The sequence below is a fragment of the Danio rerio genome, chromosome 8, assembly GCF_049306965.1.
Source record: "Danio rerio strain Tuebingen ecotype United States chromosome 8, GRCz12tu, whole genome shotgun sequence".
Taxonomy (NCBI): Eukaryota; Metazoa; Chordata; class Actinopteri; order Cypriniformes; family Danionidae; genus Danio; species Danio rerio.
The window spans coordinates 3,059,148-3,082,650 of record NC_133183.1 but is presented as its reverse complement, the minus strand read 5'-3'; the positions used below and the strand labels follow the sequence as shown (position 1 = coordinate 3,082,650).

Here is a 23,503-nt window from a genome sequence, read left to right as displayed (position 1 = left end):
AAATCCAGTATTTGTTAGTAGTTCAGATTTTGTGCATTTGACTTTTAAGTGCTGTTTTGTTCACTGCTCACAGGAACAGGTTCACAAAAAAAAAAAAAAAAAAAAAAAAAACAAGATCCTTTCCCCTAATTGTCTTTTGTCTACTGTCAAAATATGATGAAAATGGCAAAAACCCATTAGTAATAATAAAAATATGCAGTGACACTGAAAAGACAACAGATGAGCTCAGTGATTGGATTAGCTCACCAGTGAGGTCATTGAAAAACTGGCTCTGGATGGTGTTTGAGAGTAGATAAGGTGTTTATTTTACTGTCTAATTCTGAATTAATGACACAGATTGAGTCATCATTTACTTATCCTGCTGTTTTTCTATATGGAAGGTATTTTCTAGCAGTTAAAAAAATTTTATGAATCAAATTTAAATAGAAAGTTAAATGCAAACCAGATTATTGAAACGACATGCAAAATATGTGTCAGAACTGGAAAAAGAAATCAAATATTTTATGGTGATAACCTATCGTCCCGGTCAAACCAATCAATAAAATTAAATTAGTGATTTGACATTTAATTTTCACTGCAATCTCTATCTGTAATCTGTAAGGTATACAGTAAAAAAAATTCTGCTATATCGTTTCTACAGTAAATGCAAGTTATTTTTTTTTACGTTTTAAGTTTTTTAGGACAACAGTATCTCCAGCAGAAAAGATCTCCGAAGATGCCGTTTTAAATAGTAATGAAATCTGTGTTTTTGAAAATGATGAAGACAGCAGAAGTCAATAGCTGCGTTCGACATGAAGCGGCTGCAGCCAGCAATCAACAAGATTAGCGGAGGGCAGGCCGGAGTGGAGTTGAATACGAAGCCATCAAGCCAGGCAGACACTTCGGGGCTCAAAGTTGCTGCGGTCATGATGACCGAACACATGGCATGATCATTTATTTATTTAATTCAATAGCGACAAAAGATTTACAGTACAAATAAAGCAGAATGCAGTCTCTACAAACATTTTTAAACAATAAGGGAATTATGAATCTAATTTAAGTAGCCTATATAACAAACGCATGAGAAATAAGGGGAAAATGTGAGGGCACATAAAAAGGAAATAAATATCCACGAATAAGCCTATTAAACACAAAACAATAAGCACAAATGATAGGAGTTAAAACATCAGTCTTTAGGCTATAGATGTTGAATGGCATGTCAATGCTGTTCCAGTGCTTGTTTGATTATGCTAAAAATGAGTTTACATTTTACATTTATAGATATAAAACTTTTCCAATATATATTAGTGTCAAACCCAAAATGAGGTGTTTTGATTAAATCTCAAACAGTAATTAAGTATCCTTTAAATAAAAAAATCACTTTAATCCAAAAGGATTAAACAAAAGAAGCAAAATAAATGAGCTACAGTTTAATTAGAATTTTCCCAGAAAAACAGTGTCACTTTTAACATTTCTGCATTAACAGCTTGACAGGAAAACAAATATTTTATAATCACATATTTTTATATTTAATCAAATATTTTTTTTACTTTGTTAAGAAACCTTTATATGGATGTCAGGATCAATGATGATAATTATTACAAGTCTGTAAGACTTATTTGAGTTAATATCTTGGTTATTTACTGAAATGTATCATTTAAATCGCTGAATGCAGTAAATAGTCTGTATAAAAAAGGTTGAAAATAAACCTGTGCAAAAAATCTAGTCATTATAAACAAATTATTTACCAAAAGATACAGCAGTAAAATGTGTAGTCTTTTAATAAGCATGAGGTGTACAAGATGATGTGTACAAGAAAGTGAATCGTTTGTTTTAAAAGTTTGTAAGACAGAATTTGTCCAATAATAAACCCGAAACACACGTGGTTGTTATCATACGGTGAACTCCTGCAGTCGCTCTTCAGATGCTGCACAGGCTGATTCAGTCATCTGATCTCGGAGCGCTGTCGTGGTACTTTGATGCCACATGACAGTCCTGTGGCATTGACGCAGGATCAATCCGGACTAAATTTCTAACCGGCATGCACCGCTTTAAGACAGATTTTGATCAGTCTGCGCATCGCTGCATGAAGTCGAACGCACCTATAGATTAATTTTAATTAGTTAGCCAGACATGTTTACTGCTCCAAAATATTTTAAATGTTTCTCAAAATAAAACATATTGTGTTCAAATAGGAAAAAGTTTTTGTTTTTTACCCAGACATATATTTTAGAGCAGTAACCACAATACTGTGAAACTGTGATATTTTTATCCAAGGTTATCAAACCTTCAGAATCTTATACAGGCCCATGCAATAAGCCCTACCTGTTTATTAACATATTAATGAAAACGTAAATAAGTGACAATAAAAGGAAAATTGAATGTTGCATTTTAATTTGAATGGTCTCTACTATTGCATTAGTATTAGTAAAGTATTTTCTTCTAAGAAATAAGTCAAAAATAAGGGGTTTTCCTCACAGTAAACAGTAATCTTGTTTAAAAACCAAAAAAAAAAAAAAAACCTGATTATTTTGCTTGTTATACAAACAAATCCTCTTAATTTCAATTTATTTCTGAAAACAAAACAACCTTAATTTGTCTGGAAAGAACAGTGAACTGATTTCAAACCGAAAACCTGATTATTTTGTTTGTTTTAAGAACAAATCCATTTAATTTTGATTTAATTCTGAAAACAAAACAATATTTGTACCTGAATGGGAACACTGGAATGCTTTCCTCTGTCTGGAAAAAACAGTGAACCTTTTTCAAAGAGAAAACCTGATTATTTTGCTTGTTATAAGGAAAAATCCATTTAATTTTAAAAACAAAACAATATTTGTACCTGAATGTGAACACTGGAATGCTTTTCTCTATCTGGAAAGAACAGTGAACCTATTTCAACTTGAAAACAGGAAAAATCCACCTAATTTTGATTTATTTCTGAAAACAAAAACACCACTTGTCTAGAACTGAAACACTTTCATTTGTCTGAAAAAAAAACTGAACTTATTTTAAAGTGAAACCCTGTTTATTTAACTTGTTTTAAGGAATAATACACTTAATTTCATTTTATTTCTGAAAACAAAACATGAACCTGAATGGGAACACTGAAACACTTTTATCTGTCTGGAAAAGAAACTGTGAACCCATTCCTGCTGAAAAATCCAGCTTAAACCAGCCTAGGCTGGTTAGCTGGTTTTAGCGGGTCAATAAGGCTGGTTTTAGAGGGGTTTTGGCCATTTCCAGGCTGGTTTCCAGCCATTTCCAGCCTGGTCTTAGCTGGTCAGGCTGGAAAACGACCAGCTAAATCCAGCTAAAACCAGCTTGACTAGCCTGGTTTAAGCTGGACATAGCTGGTTTTAGCTGGTCATCTCACAGCCTGACCAGCTAAGACCAGGCTGGAAATGGCCAAAACCCCTCTAAAACCAGCCAACCAGCCTAGTTTAAGCTAACTTGTTTTAAGGAATAATACACTTAATTTTAGTTAATTTCTGAAAACAAAACAATATATATACCTGAATGGGAACACTTTAATCTGTCTGGAAAAAAACAGTGAACCTATTTTAAAGCGAAAACCAGATTATTTAACTTGTTTTAAGGAATAATACACCTAACTCCAACTTATTTCTAAAAAACAAAACAATATTTTCACTCGTCCAGCCAGAACGGGAACACTGGGCGTCGCCGCTTCAGCACTGACAGATAAACTTTTTCCCCTCACGTGTATTTTTTCCCTTTCAGACTACAAACATTCTTCCCACAACCCCAACCCGAGCTCTGCAAGCTTTACTGCGACTTAACGAGTAAACTGATTACATAATAAACCACAGATTGTCAAAGCACACGACGTACCTGAATGAAAACAGCCGTCCGTCATTTTCTCCCGCGCAAACCAGCTGCTACCGCCAACCGTTAATGAGAGCCTTGGGCGCGCGCGCAGGTGTGCACGAGCGAAAGAATGATAATGGAGGATCTTCACCCTTTCATTTGTCAACTAAACGCCTTTCTTGAACATTTTCCTGATATTTTGGGTGAAGAGATTGCCTGTTTTTCTACTACTGATAAATGTACGCTTAATTAGTTTATGGTCTCAGCAGTAAACCTTATGTTAACGCCTATTCAAGATGTGTGTTGTACCGCCATCTAGAGGACTGAGTTTGTAAGTACAACAACACTTTGATTTTAACGTGTGATAAATGCAGCTAAAATACAAACAAAATCATAAAAAAACTACACTTAGAGCTTTCCTTAAGTTGTCATTTCGTTTTAAATTCATCTACAAAAATGTCATATACAAAATTCACACAAAAGAAAAACCATTGAATTTGTTATTTTTATTTTTTACATTTTGCAAGGTAAACATGTACTCTAAAAATGGCTGGGTTGTATTAATCTAATACTAAGTCAAATATGGACAAACCAAATCATTGACAATTTGTTTTGATTAAATTTAAATAGCATTTTCTTTAACCAAACTTTTGTTTGTCCATATTTGACGCAACATTAAGTTAACACAACGTGTTTTACATGTAAAATGTAATAAAATTTTAATTATTAGAAAATAAAGACCTTAAAAAAGTCTCTAATGCAAATTATTAATAAAAAGAATGACTTGCTGTTATATCTAATTTAATACTTAAAATATACACTCACCGGCCACTTTATTAGGTACACCTTACTAGTACTGGATTGGACCCCCTTTTGCCTCCAGAACTGCCTTAATCCGTCGTGGTATAGCCACCACATCCCAAAGGTGCTCTATTGGATTGAGATCTAGTGACTGTGGAGGCCATTTGAGTACAGTGAACTCATTGTCATGTTCAAGAAACCAGTCTGAGATGATTCGTGCTTTATGACATGGAGCGTTATCCTGCTGGAAGCACTTATCAGAAGATGGGTACACTGTGGTCAGAAAGGGGTGTACAAGGTCAGCAACAAGACTTGGGTAGCCTCAGTTTCCTGTTCTGACAGGAGCGGCACCCGGTGTGGTCTTCTGCTGCTGTAGCCCATCCGCCTCAAGGTTGGACGTGTTGTGTATTCAGAGATGCTTTTCTGCAGACCTCGGTTGTAACGAGTGCTTATTTGAGTTACTTTTGCCATTCTATCAGCTGGAACCAGTCTGGCCATTCTCCTCTGACAACAAAAATCAAAATAGAGCCCATAATGTCTAAAAACAAACAATATTTTTTGTTATTTGTCTAAAAATGCCTTTTGATTTCAGAATTTTTAGGTATTTGGGCTATAAACAAGACTAAAGTATTAAATAAGAATTAGTTTATTCAATTATAAATGTATATGATATTTTTTAACCAAACTGTTGGGTTTGTCCATATTTGACGCAACATTCATTTAATATAACCCAGCATTTTTGTGTTTTATTCATAAACAAAAAGCTGCAAAATCCAAAATGTAATTTATTTTTAATTATTAGAAAATTAAAACATTTAAAATGTCAAGAATGCCGATTTTTAACAAAAATAATGACTTGCTATTATATTGCATTTAATACTTAAAAATACTAATTGAAACCCATTTGTTTTCACAGCCTTTACACAAAATTAAGGCTCAGAAAAGGTCTTAAATTGGTGCACTTTAAACCATAAACAAGATTGTTTTTCTTATTTTAAGTAAAAACTCACTCAATTATGTCTTTTGTCTAAAAACAAAACAACAGTTTTATTATTTGTCTAAAAATGCTTCTTGATATCAGAATGTTTAGGTATTTGGACTATAAACAAGACTAAAACTTTTAAGAAAAGTATTATTGCAGCATAATACTGTGAGTAATGTAAACATCTCAAAACATTCACAAATTAAAACCTTTTATTTTATTCATGTTCACATCTGTCACATTCAGCAGACAAAACCCCTTGTACAGGACAACAATGTGTGAACAGTGAGTTTCAAACTCAGAAACAACAGTACAATGTTTCTGGTAGATAATATAAAGGTACCCTCATATATAAACCAGAGAAAGGAAATAACAGATGACCCATTAAAACCCAACATAACTCCTCTCAGTCACTCCATTGAAGGTTAGTAGATGTTTGATGGGGTTTTCCATCACAATAGTGCATGATTAAAGTTATAGTTCACCTAAAAATAAAAAAAAAGTTATCATTTACTTTCACATCCTGTTTCTCCTGAGTTTCTTTCATCTGTTGAACATGAAAGAAGATACTTTGAAGAATGTTGCAAACCGGTAACCATTGACTTCCATTAGTATTTGTTTTTCCTACTATAGAAGTCAATTGTAACAGGTTATCAGCATTCTTCAAAATAACTTCTTATCGAGTTCAACAGAAGAAAGACACTCATAAAGGTTTGGAATCACTTGAGGGTGTGTACACTGCAAAACAATGCTTTTCTTACTTAGATTTTTGTGTTGTTTCTAGTCCAAATATCTACAAATTCTTAAATCAAGAAGCATTTTCTAGACAAGCAAAACATGTAGTCTTGTTTTAAGAAATAATATGCCAAAATGAAGTGAGTTTTTCCTTAAATCAAGCTCAATAATCTGCCAATGGGGTAAGCAAAATAATCTGATCACAAATAGAAAAAAAAGATTATTTTGCTTACCCCATTGGCAGATTACTGAGCTTGATTTAAGGAAACACTCACTTCATTTTGGCATATTATTTCTTAAAACAAGACTACATGTTTTGCTTGTCTAGAAAATGCTTCTTGATTTAAGAACTTTTAGATATTTGGTACTAGAAACAAGACAAAAAATCTAAGTAAGAAAAGCATTTTTTGTAGTGTAAAAATTCTTTAATATACTTTAATATATTAACCATTGACTATCTTTAACTTTAATATACATAAAATCTGAGCACAGGGTGAAATGCAACGGCACAGTGCAATGCTGAGATGGATTAAATGTGAAACTTCAGGCAAAGCAATATCTTTCTCTCATGATCTGATAACCAAGACTGTACTAGCAGAAAAAACATGAAAAATGAGCATAAAGAATTATAAATATGTCTGATGAATGCAGATTTCACATTATATTATTTTAAACCCAATTTTGCACAGTTAAAGAAGCAGTTCACCCAAAAATATACATTTCATTTACTTACAAGTGGTTCAAAATCTTTATCAATGTCTTCTGTTGAACACAAAAGGATTAAACAAAACAATTTCTTTGTGTTCAACAGAAGACACTAGTAAATGATGAGTTTTATTTTGAGGTGAGCTGTCCCTTTAAGAAGTGCAGTGATTGTAAAGTGGTATAAGTGAGGTGTGCACATGTCAGATTTTTTACAGGAAACATTTTTAACTCAAAGTTTGTAAACAGTTTAACCCTAAACCAGCTGATTTACAACTAGAGTAAATTAGAGACTAATGAAGGCAAAACTAAATTCCCCACTCTGTATTTGTGTCTCGCTCTCCAGTAGAAACAACCATATATTCTCTTAAAGGGACAGTTCACACAAAAATGAAAAACCGGTCATCATTTACTCTCCCTTGTATCATTCTTCTGTTGAACACTAAAAGAAGATATTTTGAAGAATGCTGAAAACCGGTAACCATTGACTGCCATTGTATTTGCTTTTCTACTAAGAAAGTCGGCTACAGGTTTCCAACATTTTCCAAAATAACTTTTTTTAACTTAGTAAAGGTCTGGAAACACTCAAAGGTCAGTAAAATTGCAATTTTGGGTGAACTGTACCTTAAATAAATCTGAGCACAGGGTGAAATGCAACGGCACAGTGCAATGCTGAGATGGATTAAATGTTAAAAATGAAGGCAATGCAATATCTTTGTCTCTCGTGATCTGATAACCAGAACCATACTAGCAGAAAAAACATGTAAAATGAGCATAAAGAATTATAAAGATGCATGATGAATGCAGATTTCACGGTATATTATTTTTAAACCCAATTTTGCACAGTTAAAGGGGCAGTTCTCCCAAAAAAATATATATATTTCATTCACTCACAAGTGGATTAAAACCTTTATCAATGTCTTTCCTCTGTTGAACACAAAAGAAGATATTCTGAAGAATGTTGAGCAGGAAAAACAGATGTTGACATCCATAGCAGGATAAAACACAAAATCCTGGTGTTCAACAGAAGAAAGACACAAGTAAATGATGACAGCATTGTATTTTTGGGTGAACTGTCCCTTTAAGCAGTGCAGTGATTGTAAAATGGTTTAAGTGTGGTGTCCATGTCTGACAAACTATTTCTGCTACAGGGAAAATTTTTAACTCAGTTTATAAACAGTTTATCCCTAAACCAGCTTATTTACAATTAGAGTAAATTAGAGACTAATGAAGGCAAAACTTAATTTCCCACTCTGTATTTCTGTCTTACATAATCATTCATTCTTAAAGGGACAGTTCACCCGAAGACAGACATTCTGTCATCATTTACTCACTCTTTACTGGTTTCAAACCTGTTTTAAAAAAGATAGTCAATGGATAATAGTTTTCTGCATTTTTCAAAATATCCTCTTTAGTGTTCAACAGAAGAAACACACTAGTAAATGAAGACAGAATTATATTTTTGGGTGAACTGTCCATTTAGCAGTGCAGTGATTGTAAAGTGGTAAAAGTGTGGTGTGCACATGTCAGATTTTTTACAAGGAACATTTTTAACTCAAAGCTTATAAACAATTGATGCCTAAACCAGCTTAATTAGAGTAAATTAGGTTACCGGTTTTCAGCATTCTTCAAAATATCTTCTTTAGTGTTTAACAGAAGAAAAAAACTCTGAGGTTTGGAAACACTTGATGGTCAATAAAGTTAAATTTTAGGGTGAACTATAACTTTAACAAGCATTAAATCTGAGCACATGGTGAAATGCAACGGCACAGTGCAATGCTGAGATGGATTAAATGTAAAACTTCAGGCAAAGCAATATCTTTGTCACTCTTAATCTGATAACCAAGACTGTACTAGCAGAAAAAACATGAAAAATGAGCATAAAGAATTATAAATATGTGTGATGAATGCAGATTTCACATTTTAAATACATTTTTAAACCCAATTTTGCACAGTTAAAGGGGCAGTTCACCCAAAAATATACATTTCATTTACTGGTTCAAAACCTTTATCAATGTCTTCTGTTGAACACAAAAGAAGATATTCTGAAGAATGTTGAGGTGGAAAAACAAATGTTGACATCTATAGTCAGATAAAAAAAAAATCAATTCTTCAGTATTCAGTAACGGCACAGTGCAATGCTGAGATGGATTAAATGTGAAAATTAAGGCAAAGCAATATCTTTCTCTCGTGATCTGATAACCAGGACCGTAATAGCACATAATGAGCAGAAAAATGAGCAGAAACACTTATAAAAATGTCTGATGAATGCAGATTTCACATTTATATATAACATTAAACCCAATTTTGCTCAGTTACCTTCTGTTGAACACAAAAGAAGATATTGTGAAGAATGTTGAGGAGGGAAAACAGACATTAACATCCATAGTAGAATCTAAACAATACTATGGAAGCCAATGGCTGTTATCTTTTCAGCATTCGTCAGTGTTTCTTCCTTTGTGTTTAACAGAAGAAAGACACCAGTAAATGATGACAATTTTATTTTGGAGTGAACTGTCTCTTTAAGGAGTGCAGTGATTGTGGTGTGCATGTCTGACACACTGTATTTTAGTTTTCTACAGGTAGCATGTTTAACTCAAAGCTTATAAACAGTTCATCCCTAAACCAGCTTATTTAAAATTCGAGTAACGTACTATGACTAATAAAGGCAAAACTCAATTTCCCACTCTGTATTTCTGTCTCGCTTTCCAGTAGAAATAACCGTGTACTCTCTTAAAGGGACAGTTCACACAAAAATTAAAATTCGGTCATCATTTACTCACCCTTGTTTTAAAACTTTATGATTTTCATTCTTTTGATAAACATTAAAAAATATATTTTGAAGAATGCTGAAAACTGGTAACCATTGACTTCCATAGTATCCGTTTTGATTTCTATGGAAGTCAATGGTTACCGGTTTTCAGCATTACTCAAAATATCTTCTTTTAGTGTTCAACAGAAGAAAGGAATTCAAAGGTTTGGAAACACTTGAGGGTCAGTAAAATTAAATTTCAGGGTGAACTATAACTTTAACAAACATAAAATCTGAGCACAGGGGGAAATACAATGGCACAGTGCAATGCTGAGATGGATTGAATGTGAAAATTACCAGGACCATACTAGCAGAAAAAAACATAGCATAAACACTCACACGCAAGTTCCAAACGCTTAATAATTTCTTTCTTCTGCTGAACACAAAAGAAGATATTGTGAAGAATGTTGGGGAGGAAAAACAGACATTAACATCCATACTATGGAAGCCAATGGCTGTTTTCTTCAGCATTCTTCAGTGTATCTTCTTTTGTGTTGACCAGAAGAAAGACACCAGTAAATGACGACAGAATTTTATTTTGGGGTGAACTGTCCCTTTAAGGATTGCAGTGATTGTGGTGTGCATGTCTGACAAACTTTGCTTTAATTTTTTTTACAGGGAACATTTTTAACTCAAAGCTTATAAACAGTGTAACCCTAAACCAGTATATTTACAATTTGAGTAAATTAGTGAGTAATGATTTTCTAATCTCCCACTCATTTTTTGTCTTGCTTTCCAGTAGAAACAACCATATATTCTCTTAAAGGGACAGTTCACCCAAAAATAAAAATTCGGTCATCATTTACTTTCCCTTTACTCGTTTCAAACCTTTATGATTTTCATTCTTTTCAAATTAGATATTTTAAAGAATGCTAAGAAAACGGTAACCATTGACTTCCATAGCATTTGTTTTTACTACTATGGAAGTCAATGGTTACCGGTTTTCAGCATTCTTCAAAACATCTTCTTTAGTGTTCAATGGAAGAAAAAAACTCGTAAAGGTTTTGAAACGCTTGAGGGAGAGTAAATAGTGAGTGAATGCTTTGTTTTGGGTGAACTGTTCCTTCAATAATCAATATTTGCATAAAAAAAAGACAACAATTTATCATCATTGTTACTATAATGTTTTTTTCTCACACCATCATGTGTTCTTCCTTAAGTCTCTTGTTTTGTTTTAATTTTCTCTGTCCAACACACTCCTCCTTATCTTGGAGAGAACTTGAGAAATGTTTTACGAGCGCACATGTTTTCAATTATGATCACCTTGGCCACGCCTCCAGGAAGTGACATCACCCCCTGAGTCTATTTAAGGCTTTTGAGCTGCCGGTTGGTGGAGCTGATCTTCCCGTCCATGGTGTCGGCTTTATTAAGCAGAGCGTCCAGAGAAATGTCCTGCTCATCGATCTCCGTCTGCAGGCCCAGACCCAGATTCTTCAGCCGGCCCAGACCCAGAGACATCTCATCTGGAGGACACAAACACACACTGTCACATCCGGACTCCTTGGATGGAGGTATGAGAGAAGCTGCTCTTGTGTTTCTCACCCAGGTTTCTGTCCAGCTGCTGGTGAGCGGCTCGCAGCTGTTTGTTTTTGGGAAATCCGTTCTGATCAGACGAGCCGTTATCAAGAGCAGCAGAAGCTCCGAATCCTGTTTAAACAAACATTGATGAGCACAAAACCAGTCATGGGGTAATCACTTTTTGGGAAACTGAGATTTATAAATCAGCTTTGCACAATATATGGTTACAGCATTGATGTTGCAGGGTGTAAATCTGCAATAGTCACATCGCAAGATCAGCAATGTCACGCTGGAATTATAGTTGATCATCACCACAGTTCAGAACATGATAATTGGGTTCAACCAGGCCCGGATTAAGAACTCAGGGGCCCCTGGGCACATTATCTTGTAAGGCCCCCTACCTGGCCGCACCCCTATAGTTGAATTAAAAAAATAAGAATAATATAATAATTTTTAAATGAAATGAATCTATAATTTGTTGCCCACATATTTAAATAAATGACATATAGTACATATGCATTTATAGTCTACAAAGATTTAAATGATTTTTCAAAGCATTAAATAAAAATACTAATAAAACTATATATATATATATACACACACACACACACACATATATACATATATATACATATATATACACACACATATATATATATATACACATATATATACATACATATACATTATATATATATATATATATATATATATATATATATATATATATATTTTTTTTTTTTTTTTTTTTTTTAAGGGTATTTTAATGTATTGCTTTTACAAACTTATAAAGCATATTATTGCCATGACATATAACACACAATGCTTCTCCAATCCAGTTCTATGAATCTGAGTTCTATGAATCTGAGTCTTTCATAATACAAACACTGGTTTACTGTCTCTCTCCTCCTCTCCCTGCATTTTCTCTACTCTTCTCGTGATGAAGACTTGATTATAAACCTAAAAGTATCCAAAATCACACACACTATACCTCTTCTCTCCCGTCTCTCTCCTCTTCTGGGCCTCTCTCTCTCTCTCTCTCTCTCTCTCTCTCTCTCTCTCTCTCCTTTTCTGTCTGTCTCTCACACGATGAATCCAGTCCGCGCTGCGCTGCCGTTAGCCTCCTTCGCCTGGTTAATGCTAGCTACTCATCATTTAAAGTTACCATAACGTCTTCTTCTGTACCCTCATTCTCCTGATCACGGGTCTGTTTAAAGAAGGTGTGTATGGAAAATGCCTCAATAAAGATGCCTCCTCTCCTCTTTCTGTCGCGTTTGCTAAATCCACTTGTCCACTCATTTTTGATCTATGACAGATATAACGTTACACTACAGTCCGCTCAGTTTAGTGCGGGTTATTACAAAACTGACGTTTCCGCGCTTGACCAATTACAGCATTCTGTTTAGTTAAAGAAAGAAAGGCAATTTAAATATAATAATAATATTAATATTTTTTTGCTCAGAGGAAATACAGTTGTCTGAGCAATATAGTTTTTGAAGAGAGGAAGACGCGGCAGGCGCCTATAATAAGGCTACACATTATTAAATACCCATGAGACACTTGTGACTTTATCACATTTGCATTATTTAAAAAAAATGTTTCTTTCCTGTTAAAAATAAATATATTTCCAATCTGATATGTAATGGGGAGAAAAAAAAAAAGTAGCAGGAGTTCAGCTGATGGTGGATTCGAACCGATATTATGATTAATCGCGTCAAAAGATGAGGCTGTGCGCCTTACAAGGTGAGCCACTGCGGCTGTGTCATTTTATAGCTCTTTACTCAACTTGTCTCTATCAATCAGGCATCGATAAGCGTAAACCCTGAATAGCTTGGTCCAACTAGATGCGCTATTTGCAATTAGCCAAAAAAGACACTCCGAAATTGTCTTTTTTTCTCCCCCCTCGCAGTGGCCCCTAGTGCGCACGGGCCCCTTGGCCTGTGCCCATAAGGCCCATAGGTTAATCCAGCCCTGGGCTCAATGCAAAGTTTAACCCTAAACATGGACTGAAAGATTTTCATTTGGATGCGTTTTTAAGACATGTGACTGTGTAAGATTTAAGAAAACATAAATGAGGAACACTGTGAGGAACACTTGACACACCCCTCACTGCACACCATCAATATGTAGCATGCAATGCACTGATAAAAAAAAAAATTAATCGGTGTTTGTAAATTGTTCTCGTGTAGTTTTCTCTGCATTTATACTATTCTGAACAGCAGACGTCAATTCATGTGCTTTGAAAAAAGAAAAAAAAAACACTGGGTCAAATATGAGCGAATCCATCTGCTGTGCAATTTAAATGAAATAATATTTTATATTTCACCAAATGTTGAGTTTGTTTTATTTGGCCTAAAATACCACTCAGCATTTTTAAGAGACTGAATCCTATCACTAGCTGATACTTGCTCTTAAGGGAAGAAAGTGTGTGTGTGTTGTTGTTGTTGGTGGTGTGTGTTTACCAGATGTTTCCAGTTTCCTGAGGTTTGGGTGACTGGCCTGATATTTGTCTTCTTGCTGTTTGCTCTCCGCAAGCGCCGTCTGTAGCCTAAAATCATCAGACATTCAAAAAATGACAAAGCAATTTATTGTAACATTTACATTTAGTCACTTAGGGTCAGTTCACCCCGAATTCACATTTCCTGATCATTTACTCGCACTAAAGTAAAAGTTCTAAACGTTTTATGAGTTTCTAACTTCTGCTGAACACAAAGGAAGATATTCTGAAGAATGTTGGGGAGAAAGCAGCCTTTGACATCCATAGTAGGAACAAAAATACTGTAGATGTCAATGGCTGTTTATTCCAGCATTCTTCAGGATATCTTCCTTTGTGTTCAACAGAAGAAATAATCCCAAACCGGTCTGGAACAAGAGGAGGATGAGGAAATGATGACAATTTTAAAACCATTTATTTGCTTAAAATGTATGCATCTGTGCTTATTCTGTAAGTTTAAACTTGAATAAAACTATTTAATTTGAAAGTTCCCTTCTTTAAATGGCTGTTTTTAGCTGGTTTACTTATTTTGTCAGCTGAAAGAACCGTCTTTCATCATTTATAAACAATGAAATAAATTATTATTGCACTAATTACTACTGCTAATTATGATAATAATTATCATTTCAATAGTATATTTAATTAGTATAAATTAGGTTTAAATGTTTAAACTCACAGCAAGAAGGTCACTGGTTCGAGTCCCGGCTGGGTCAGTTGGCGTTTCTGTATAGAGTTTGCATGTTCTCCTCGCGTTGGCGTGGATTTCCTCCAGGTGCTCCGGATTCCCTCACAGTCCAAACACAATTGCTATAGGGGAATTGATGAATTGGCCGCCGTGTCTGTGTGAATGAGTGTGTATGGGTGTTTCCCAGTACTAGGTTGCAGCTGGAAGGGCATAAAACATATGCTGGAATAATTGGCGGTTCATTCCGCTGCAGTGACCCCTGATAAATAAGAGACTAAGCCGAGTGAAAATGAGTTAATTTGAAAGTTATCTTCTATATCAGGGGTGGCCAACCTCGTTCCTGGAGAGTCACTTTCCTGCAGATTTCAGTTGCTACCCATATCAAACACACCTGAACCAATTAATTAGGACCTGAACACCACGTGATAATTACAGGCAGGTGTGTTTGATATGGGTAGCAACTGAAGTCTGCAGGAAGGTGGCTCTCCAGGAACAGGGTTGGCCACCCCTGCTCTATATATTTGAATGTTTACTAATGAAAAATATTAAAAAGAATTATAAAATATTACAAAGTGTAACTGTCACACAACCAGAGATCGCTGGTTAGAGACACTAACTTCAAGACTACACTTCCGCATTTCCCAGGACTACATTTTCATACATGCACTGCTCCCAGACACCCATGCTAATTCATCTATCCTGATTGCAATCACCAGCTGAACCTTGTCACTGACTGATATCACACCACTTATAAGCCACTCATGAACCCTTCCAGTTTGCCGAGTGTTGTTTTCCCAGTGTGACATTACAACGCGTTTCTCCTTGTCTTGTTTTCTCCGTGTTTAGACCCTAGCCTTGTTTACCCTTGTTCTCTAGTTTAGCCGCCTGCCTTTTAACCTGTTGCCTGTTTATACCGACTACTAGTGATGGTGAAATGAAGCTTTCTGAACCAGTGAAGCGCTCGACTCAATTATATTGGAAAAAGGTTCATTACTCGAAGCTTTCTAAATCAGACCTCGATGAGGACCTCTTCTGGTTAAAGTGTGGGAAAGCACTTTGTTGCCATAATGTCAAATGTTCACAACTGTTCAACTCATTCATGCAGTAAAACAACAACAGCAATCTAAACAAATTACTCAATTACTGTAGTTTTACACATAAGATATATTACATTACACCACTGATGACTGTAGTAACATCCAAGGTATTCAAAAGTTTATCACATTACAACTTATCCTGTTCCAATCGGGGATTGAACCAGCGATTCCTGCATGGGAGGCGAATGCTCTAGGAAGAGGCTATGTGAGTGATGTGTGTAGGCGACATCCGCCAGCTCGTCTCTGATAAACACAATACTACTATAAGCAGTGGTTTTCTTTACAGATAGTTGTAAAAAAAATATGCTAATACACTTTAGTATGGTTCAAATCCTTTTTACTATAAATTACTATTGTATTTTAGTTTAATTACTGGTGTGAGATAGGTGCAGTGTGTTGAAACAGTAGAAATGTATGTAATTGACGCATAATCTCTCGCTATACACTTTACTAACCCATGAGGGTGTTTAAACCTTTGAATCAAAATTCGAAGCAGTCTCGTGGGTATAGGCGAAAATGAAGCTTCGGACGTCACTGAGCACGTGATGATGGCAAAACGAATCAAGCTCCGGTACACTGCTTCACTGCGAGATGTATCGTTTTTTTGATACATGCTTCGAAGCCTCGGCGCACAACGTCACATCACTACCGACTACGATTCTGGACTGCCTTAACATACCCATTTGCACCTGTATGACCACTGCTTGCCTGACGCTGAATAAACCTGCATATTGGATCTTACCTTCTGTTGTGAGTGTCACTCCCCCCAGTTGAACAAAAACAAAAAGTGGCAACTGTTACTTTAAAGAGCCATTAAAACCATTTATTGGTAGAAATGAGTATCTTAGGTTGAGTCTGTGATACAGCTTGAATGAAACTACAGTAATATCTTCAGATGACTATTTTCAGCTGGGATACTTATTTTGTGGATTGAACAGCCTGCATATTTGAATAAAACTTGAATAAAAACATTACATTGGAAAGTTACTATTTTATTTTCCTACTTTTAGGTTTAGTAATTAGTTCAGCTGGGTTTCCTCCGGTTGCTCCGTTATAGGTAAACTGAATAAACTATATTGGCCGCAGTGTGTGTGTTTGAATGCAAGAGTGTATGGTTGTTTCCCAGTACTGGGTTGCGGTTGGAAGGGCATCCGCTGCGTAAAAAACATGCTGGATAAGTTGGCGGTTCATTCCGCTGTGGCGACCCCTGATTAAAAAAGGGACTAAGCCGAAGGAAAATGAATGAATGAATGAATTCATAAGTTATCTTCTATATATCTAAATATTAACTAATTAAAATTAAGAGTGTTATAAAATATTGTAAAGTGCAACGATATTCAGAAGGAAATGTTATACACTACAAAAAGTGGCAGAAAGCAATTGTTACTTTAAAGTTCCATTTCTACCTGATTAAAACCATTTATTGGCAGAAATGAGTGTATTAGGTGATTTTTTTTTTGATATAGCTTGAATAAAACTGTAGTTCATTTGAACATTACCTTTCTTTAGTTTAATATTTTCAGCTGGGTTACTTATTTTGTGGACTGAACAACCTGTATATTTGAATAAAATCATTAAATTTGAAAGTTACTATTTTATTTTTCTACTTTTAGGTTTAGTAATTAGTTCAGCTGGGTTTCCTCCGGCTGCTCCAGTTTTCCCCACAGTCCAAAGACATGCGTTATAGGTAAACTGAATAAACTATATTGGCCGCAGTATGTGTGTGTGAATGCAAGTGTATGGGTGTTTCCCAGTACTGGGTTGCGGCTGGAAGGGCATCCGCTGCATAAAAAACATGCTGGATAAGTTGGCGGTTCATTCCGCTGTGGCGACCCCTGATTAATAAAGGGACTAAGCCGAAGGAAAATGAATAAATGAATGAATTCATAAGTTATTTTCTATATATTTAAATATTAACTAATTAAAATTAAGAGTTTTATAAAATATTGTAAAGTGTAACGATATTCAGAAAGAAATGTTATACACTACAAAAAGTGGCAGAAAGCAAGTGTTACTTTAAAGAGGCATTTCTACCTGATTAAAACCATTTATTGGTAGAAATGAGTGTATTAGGTGATTTTTTTTCTTTTTTTTATATATAGCTTGAATAAAACTGTAGTTCATTTGAACATTACCTTTCTTTAGATTAGTATTTTCAGCTGGGTTACTTATTTTGTGGACTAATCAACCTGTATATTTGAATAAAAATTGAATAAAATCACTAAATTTGAAGGTCACTATTTTATTTATATTCCTATTTTTAGGTTTAATCATAAGATTAACGGAATAAGCTGCATAATAAATCTTAACCTCATTTAGAGCATGTTAAACAAGACATCTACTTTTGCTTAAATGTTTAAAATTAATCCATCCAGTTTTCCTTCGGCTTAGTTCCTTTATTCATCAGGGGTCGCCACTGTGGAATGAACCACCAATTTATCCAGCATATGTTTTACACAGCGGATTTCCAGTGCTGAGTTGCAGCTGGAAGGGTAACACCCATACACACTCATTCACACACATACATGTACACTATTTAGTTTATCAATTCCCCTATAGCACGTGTTTGGACTGTGGGGGAAACCGGAGCACCCGGGGGAAACCCTCACTATCACGAGGAGAACATGCAAACTCCACACAGAAATGCCAACTGACCCCGGCCGGGACTCGAACCAGCGACCTTCTTTCTGTTAGATGGACAAACCACACAAACAAGTATTGAAGATTTGAAGAAATAAAGCATTGACAATAGCTCCTTTCACACAGTGATACCGGTAAATACATGGAAAATTTCCTTAACGGCTTTACCGGTAAATTCAGAAAAGCCCTGTTCACACAGGCGAGGACCTTACGGAATTTTTCCGGAAAAGAGCATTCACACATCCATTCCAAAATACCGGTAAATTCTGACATCATTAACCAAAAATGAGCTTTAAACGGCTGCGCTTGTGTTTGTAAACATTTGACTACATTACAAACTCTGTGGATGATCAATATTGTGAACAACTTAGATGAAAACATGTAGAGAAACACTTTCGCATGTCGACATGTACATGATATGTGTGTGTGCTGGCGCTCATGGGCTGTTTCACGGGCACACGCAAAGCTTGAAGGTAAACAAACAATGGCTCATCATAAGCATCTCATCGATAATTATTTACACAGTTGGCATTAAGATGAACATATAAGTGTTATCTGACTAATTTCTAGCAGCTAAATGTGTCTGGAAAAATATTCAAAGGCTTTTATTCTCATAAACCGTGCGGACGTGAATGTGTCTGACTGTTCTGATTGGCTAAAGCAGGCATCTCACGTCAGCACGTTCTAGACGTGCACGCGATCTTTCCGGCAATCTTCCTTCTGTTTTCACACAGCGCAGCATTCCGGCAAACTACCGGTAATGTTACAACTGCTCTTCCCAGAAAATAGCCAGAACGAATTTACTGGTATTTTCAAAAAGGGCCTGTTCACACATACAACCTTTCCAGAAAATTGCCGGTATTTTTCCGGAAAGGTGTTTATGTGTGAAAGGGGCTATTGACCTGAACAATAGCCCGTTGTTCCACTTTTTAGTAATCTGGTGTAATACTTAACCAGTGTTAAATCTGACCTGCTGCTGGCCTCGTAACACACCGGCTGGTCCTTCTGTGCTGGTTTGGGTGGTTCAGGTTTGCCTTTGAAATAATTGACCATCCCCCCCCACACACTCTTAATGGTGTTTATGTGCCTCTGGCTCGTCCTCATGTCCTGCTCCATGTTGTCGATCATTCTCTCTGTCCTCTTCAGAGCCTCTCCCTGACGGATCAGTTCCTGCATGTGGAAAATAACATGGAGATCCTTCAGATTTGCTGCCCTGTGGTTTTAATATCTTCAAATGATAAGTATGTTTGATTAAATCCCACAATTGCCGGAATGACGCTTAAATGAACACTTTGTAATTGATATTACTATAATTATTATTTTTTTTTCTTATCAATGATCATCTTATGTTACATCTGAGTGTAGAATCTCTATTTTCTGCAGATAGGCATCACTTAGATTTTACTTTATGATACTTATTTACATTTAACTTACACACTTTCACAAGGTTTGAAACAAGCACATAACATGACCGTAATTAGGTTTAACCGTTTCAATCTTTTTTGTTGCTGACATATGGTGAGAATTCACTCTTGGTATTGCTCTGCAGGAAATAAATCTTAAACTCAAAGTAAAAGGTGTGTAAATGATGACAGAATTTTAATTATTGGGTGAACTGTCCCTTTAAGATATGAAAAAGTCAAAACTGTAAGCTGAATTACTGTAATACAGTTGTCAGAATTATTAGCCAATCTGTATATCTCCCCCCCCCCCCCCCTCAATTTAACATTTCTAAACATGATGGTTTTAATAACTCGTTTCTAACAACTGATTTATTTTATTTTTGCCATGATGACAGTAAATAATGTCTTGACTAGATGCTAGTATTCAGCTTAAAGTGACATTTAAAGGCTTAACAAGATACTTGTGTGACATCCCTATGTGTATAATGAAGATGGTCAGTTGAGGTTATTCTGGAAGGAGCTATATTATGACATGCATTCTTAGCCTGGATGTAAAAAGTGCTTTATTTCTATTTATTTTTGATTATTATATTTAATTTTATTTTCTTTTTCTTATTATTTTTTTTATTTTTCTTCTCTCTTTATGCTGTTTTTCATTTTATAATTTCCAAAATTTGAGTACTTCTGTGTAGTAAATACACCTGACAATAATGTACGTAATTTTTATACAACTCAAGGTCACATACTGAGATACCAATGTACCTTGAAATGCTGTATGATTGTACTCAATTGAATGCTCACAGTAAACATAAAATTTAAATAAATAAATAAATAAATAAAGGCTTAACAAGGTTCATTAGGGAAAAGTTAGGGTAATTAGGCAAGTCATTGTTTTACAGTGGTTTGTTCTGGAGACAATCCAAAACTAATATTGCTTAAGGGGGCTAATAATACTTACCTTAAAATGGATTTAAAATTATTAAAAACTGCTTTTATTCTAGCCGAAATAAAACAAATAAGACTTTCTCTAGAAGACAAAATATTATAGGAAATACTGTGAAAAATTCCTTAGTCTAATCAACATAATTTGGGAAATATCTGAAGAAGAAATTCACAGGTGGAAGAATCATTCTGACTTCAACTGTATGTTCTTGGTCTCACCTCTGCGGTTTCAGCACCGACTTTCTCTGATTCGTAGATAAGTCCGAGCGAGCGGTGGCTGCTGTCCACGGCGGACTGAGCTGTACGCATCACTTCCTGCTGCAGCTGCCTTTGCCTTCTCTCTGCCGGACTCAGCGAACTCTCCTCCGGATCATCATCGAAGTTAAAGCCTCTCCTCGGAGCCGTGCGCGAGTCCTCTTCTTCATCATCATCAGCGAAAGGATTGTGGGATTTGGGGTAGGCAGACATCCTGTGCTGGAGCCAGAAGACAGAGCTGAGCTGTTCAACCAATAGATATATGCCAAATAGCAATGTTTACATGTAGTCCAATTAAGAATAATACTGTTTTAATTGACACTAAAAGTTCATTCATTCATTTTCCTTCGGCTTAGTCCTTTTATTAATCAGAGATCGCCACTGCAGAATGAACCGCCAACTATTCCAGCATTTGCTTTACACAGCGGATGCTCTTCCAGCCACAGTTCAATACTGGGAAACACGAACACACACTCACATACACTGCGGCTAGTTTAGCTTATTATATTCACTTACAGCGCATGTGGTTGGACTAGCCCACACCAACACAGGGAGAACTTGCAAACTACAAACGGAAATGCCAACTTACCAAGCCAGGGCTCAAACAAGCGACCTTCTTGCTGTGAGGCCACAGTGCTAATCACTGAGTCACAGTGCCGCCCACTAAAAGTTCAGATTGGTCCAAATATTGATTTCTTACCTCTTCTAAAATTATGTTAAAAAATATGGACCTTTTGGCTAATATATAGGTAATTGTTTGAGTAAAACCTTTTTTGTTCTGTAAATTATTGATGACAGACATTGTCGTTAAGAGATACATACATACCTAAATATAAATATATATATATATATATATATATATATATATATATATATATATATATATATATATACATTTGCTACAAAACTGCATTGGCTGTTTCAAATGCCAGTAGTTGATCAGTAGGTGCACTGTACAGTTAATGAAGAGAAAAGATGCAAATTGTAAAATGTCACAACATATGAAAAACAAATAATTAATAATTAAAAACATCTAACACAGCTTTTACATTGAGTATTGAAGCAAAAATCAATACTCAATAGCAAAAAAAAAAAAAAAACTTTGTGGCTGCTGTATTTTGTAGTTTATTTTGATACACTTTACCTTAAGATAATTGGTATTTGATTTAAAAATACATTTCAATGTATTTTGGCCCAGCCCTGTATAAATTAAAGAAAACACAACACTGTTTTACCAATAGAGGTAAAGTTAGTTTTATATTCACATATTCGTTCATTTAGCTGTCTTCATATTGTTTACCGTGTTACTTTGAATATGTATATGTATGCATGTAAGTATGACTTGAAAACAACATTAACACTGTTTATTTGACTGTGAACAATGTTGTACTTTCATTCATTGGCTGCTAATTTGATTTCGCTATTTAGAGTTTGCAAATAATACTTTGATGAAGTTATATTATTAGGGGAAAGTCCAAATGTGCGAATATAAAACCAACTTTACCTCTATGTTTTACCACAGTATATAGGAGTAATAAGCTAAAACATAAGGACCAAATAATACAGATATTTAAGCTGAAATAAAAAGGTTGTGGAAGATCAAAAGGTTGTACAATGCTAAATTTTAATTTGCTCTGCTGTAAAAGATTAAATATAAGGCAGATGTAGCTCTATAGCTAATGGTAAACGTTAAAAAGACGGTACTTTCTGTTAATAGTTAAATAGATCTTGATAAATGGACGAAGTTTGTCCTGAATAAACTATTATATCTGGCAAATGCTCACCGACAAACAATCATATATACAGACTGAGCATAATAACATTTACAACAGTTATTATCCTATATAATCTTCAACATTTAACGACATTTCAGGTGAATATGCTGTAGAAAGTCGCCTGTTACTGTTTTCTTTCTCGGCTATAGTACGTTATATTACCTAACACAGACTCTACAAATGACCTACGTTATATTTAATAACATAAATCGCGTGTTTAACATAACTCTCAAACTATATTTTGAACGTTTTATCGCTGAATTTGTACCTTTGGTCGCTGGAAAAGGTGAAGTGTTCTGTTCTGTTCTCCTGTTATCAGCTGACGCTTCTGCTCGGACGATTTCCGGTGGTGTCACGGTGACGTCATATATTGGCTCCACTTTGTCGCAACACTACTGATCTATAAATCATGTGTGCCAGATGACGATCCGTATGGATAGAGAACATAGAAAATAGTCATTCTATATAGAGATCAGTGTTTAAGCCCACGTTTGTACTTTTCTGTTTTTCCTTGACAGATAATAAACTGTAATTGTTCCAGAACAACAATAAAAGGCTAAATATTTAAAAAATTATTATTCATTTATTATTATTATTATTATTATTATTATTATTATTATTATTATTAATAATAATAATAATAATGATAAAAATATTAATAATAACAGCAAAAAACAAAACAAAAGTCATTATTAGTAGTATATAATTATTATATTTATTTTTAATAATTATTATTAATATTTATATACTTTTCTAAATTATAATATGAATGTATTATTATTGCTGTAAGTAATAAGTATTAAAATAATAACAATATATCATTTCTACTAATATTAACTGTGCTGCTTTAATTAC

The 23,503-nt window shown here is 34.9% G+C and overlaps 1 protein-coding gene and 1 long non-coding RNA gene across 15 annotated transcripts; both read right to left on the bottom strand.

Moving 5' to 3' along the window:
- Window positions 1-662: 662 nt before the first annotated feature.
- LOC137496286 (uncharacterized) lies at window positions 663-4,092 on the bottom strand. Of its 2 annotated transcripts, none has more exons than XR_012384031.1 (3): window positions 3,832-4,092; window positions 2,822-2,853; window positions 663-2,739 (listed from the first exon to the last, which is right to left on the bottom strand). It is a non-coding gene; the product is annotated as an uncharacterized lncRNA (long non-coding RNA). The 2 variants fall into 2 exon arrangements; XR_012384032.1 differs by having other exon boundaries at window positions 2,822-2,880; window positions 3,832-3,864.
- Window positions 4,093-4,295: 203 nt separating this feature from the next.
- On the bottom strand, window positions 4,296-22,993 carry snap29 (synaptosome associated protein 29). 13 transcript variants are annotated; one of them, XM_073909474.1, is made up of 7 exons: window positions 22,917-22,993; window positions 20,838-21,116; window positions 19,244-19,443; window positions 13,820-13,905; window positions 11,382-11,486; window positions 11,103-11,302; window positions 4,296-5,146 (listed from the first exon to the last, which is right to left on the bottom strand). In XM_073909474.1, the coding sequence occupies exons 2-6, from the start codon at window positions 21,084-21,086 to the stop codon at window positions 11,142-11,144; spliced, it is 801 nt and encodes a 266-aa protein (XP_073765575.1). In that variant the 5' UTR covers window positions 21,087-21,116; window positions 22,917-22,993; the 3' UTR covers window positions 4,296-5,146; window positions 11,103-11,141.
- Between the last annotated feature and the right edge of the window lie 510 nt (window positions 22,994-23,503).

What these genes read in the sequence shown, in the direction of transcription:
- snap29 (XM_073909474.1), bottom strand. Translation starts at nt 21,086, where the DNA reads ATGTCTGCCTACCCCAAATCCCACAATCCTTTCGCTGATGATGATGAA. An exon ending in CAGGAAACTGGAAACATCTG is followed by an intron (nt 11,487 to 13,819) that starts GTAAACACACAC and finishes TTGTTTAAACAG; the next exon opens with GATTCGGAGCTTCTGCTGCT. An exon ending in GCAGCTGGACAGAAACCTGG is followed by an intron (nt 11,303 to 11,381) that starts GTGAGAAACACA and finishes TGTGTCCTCCAG; the next exon opens with ATGAGATGTCTCTGGGTCTG.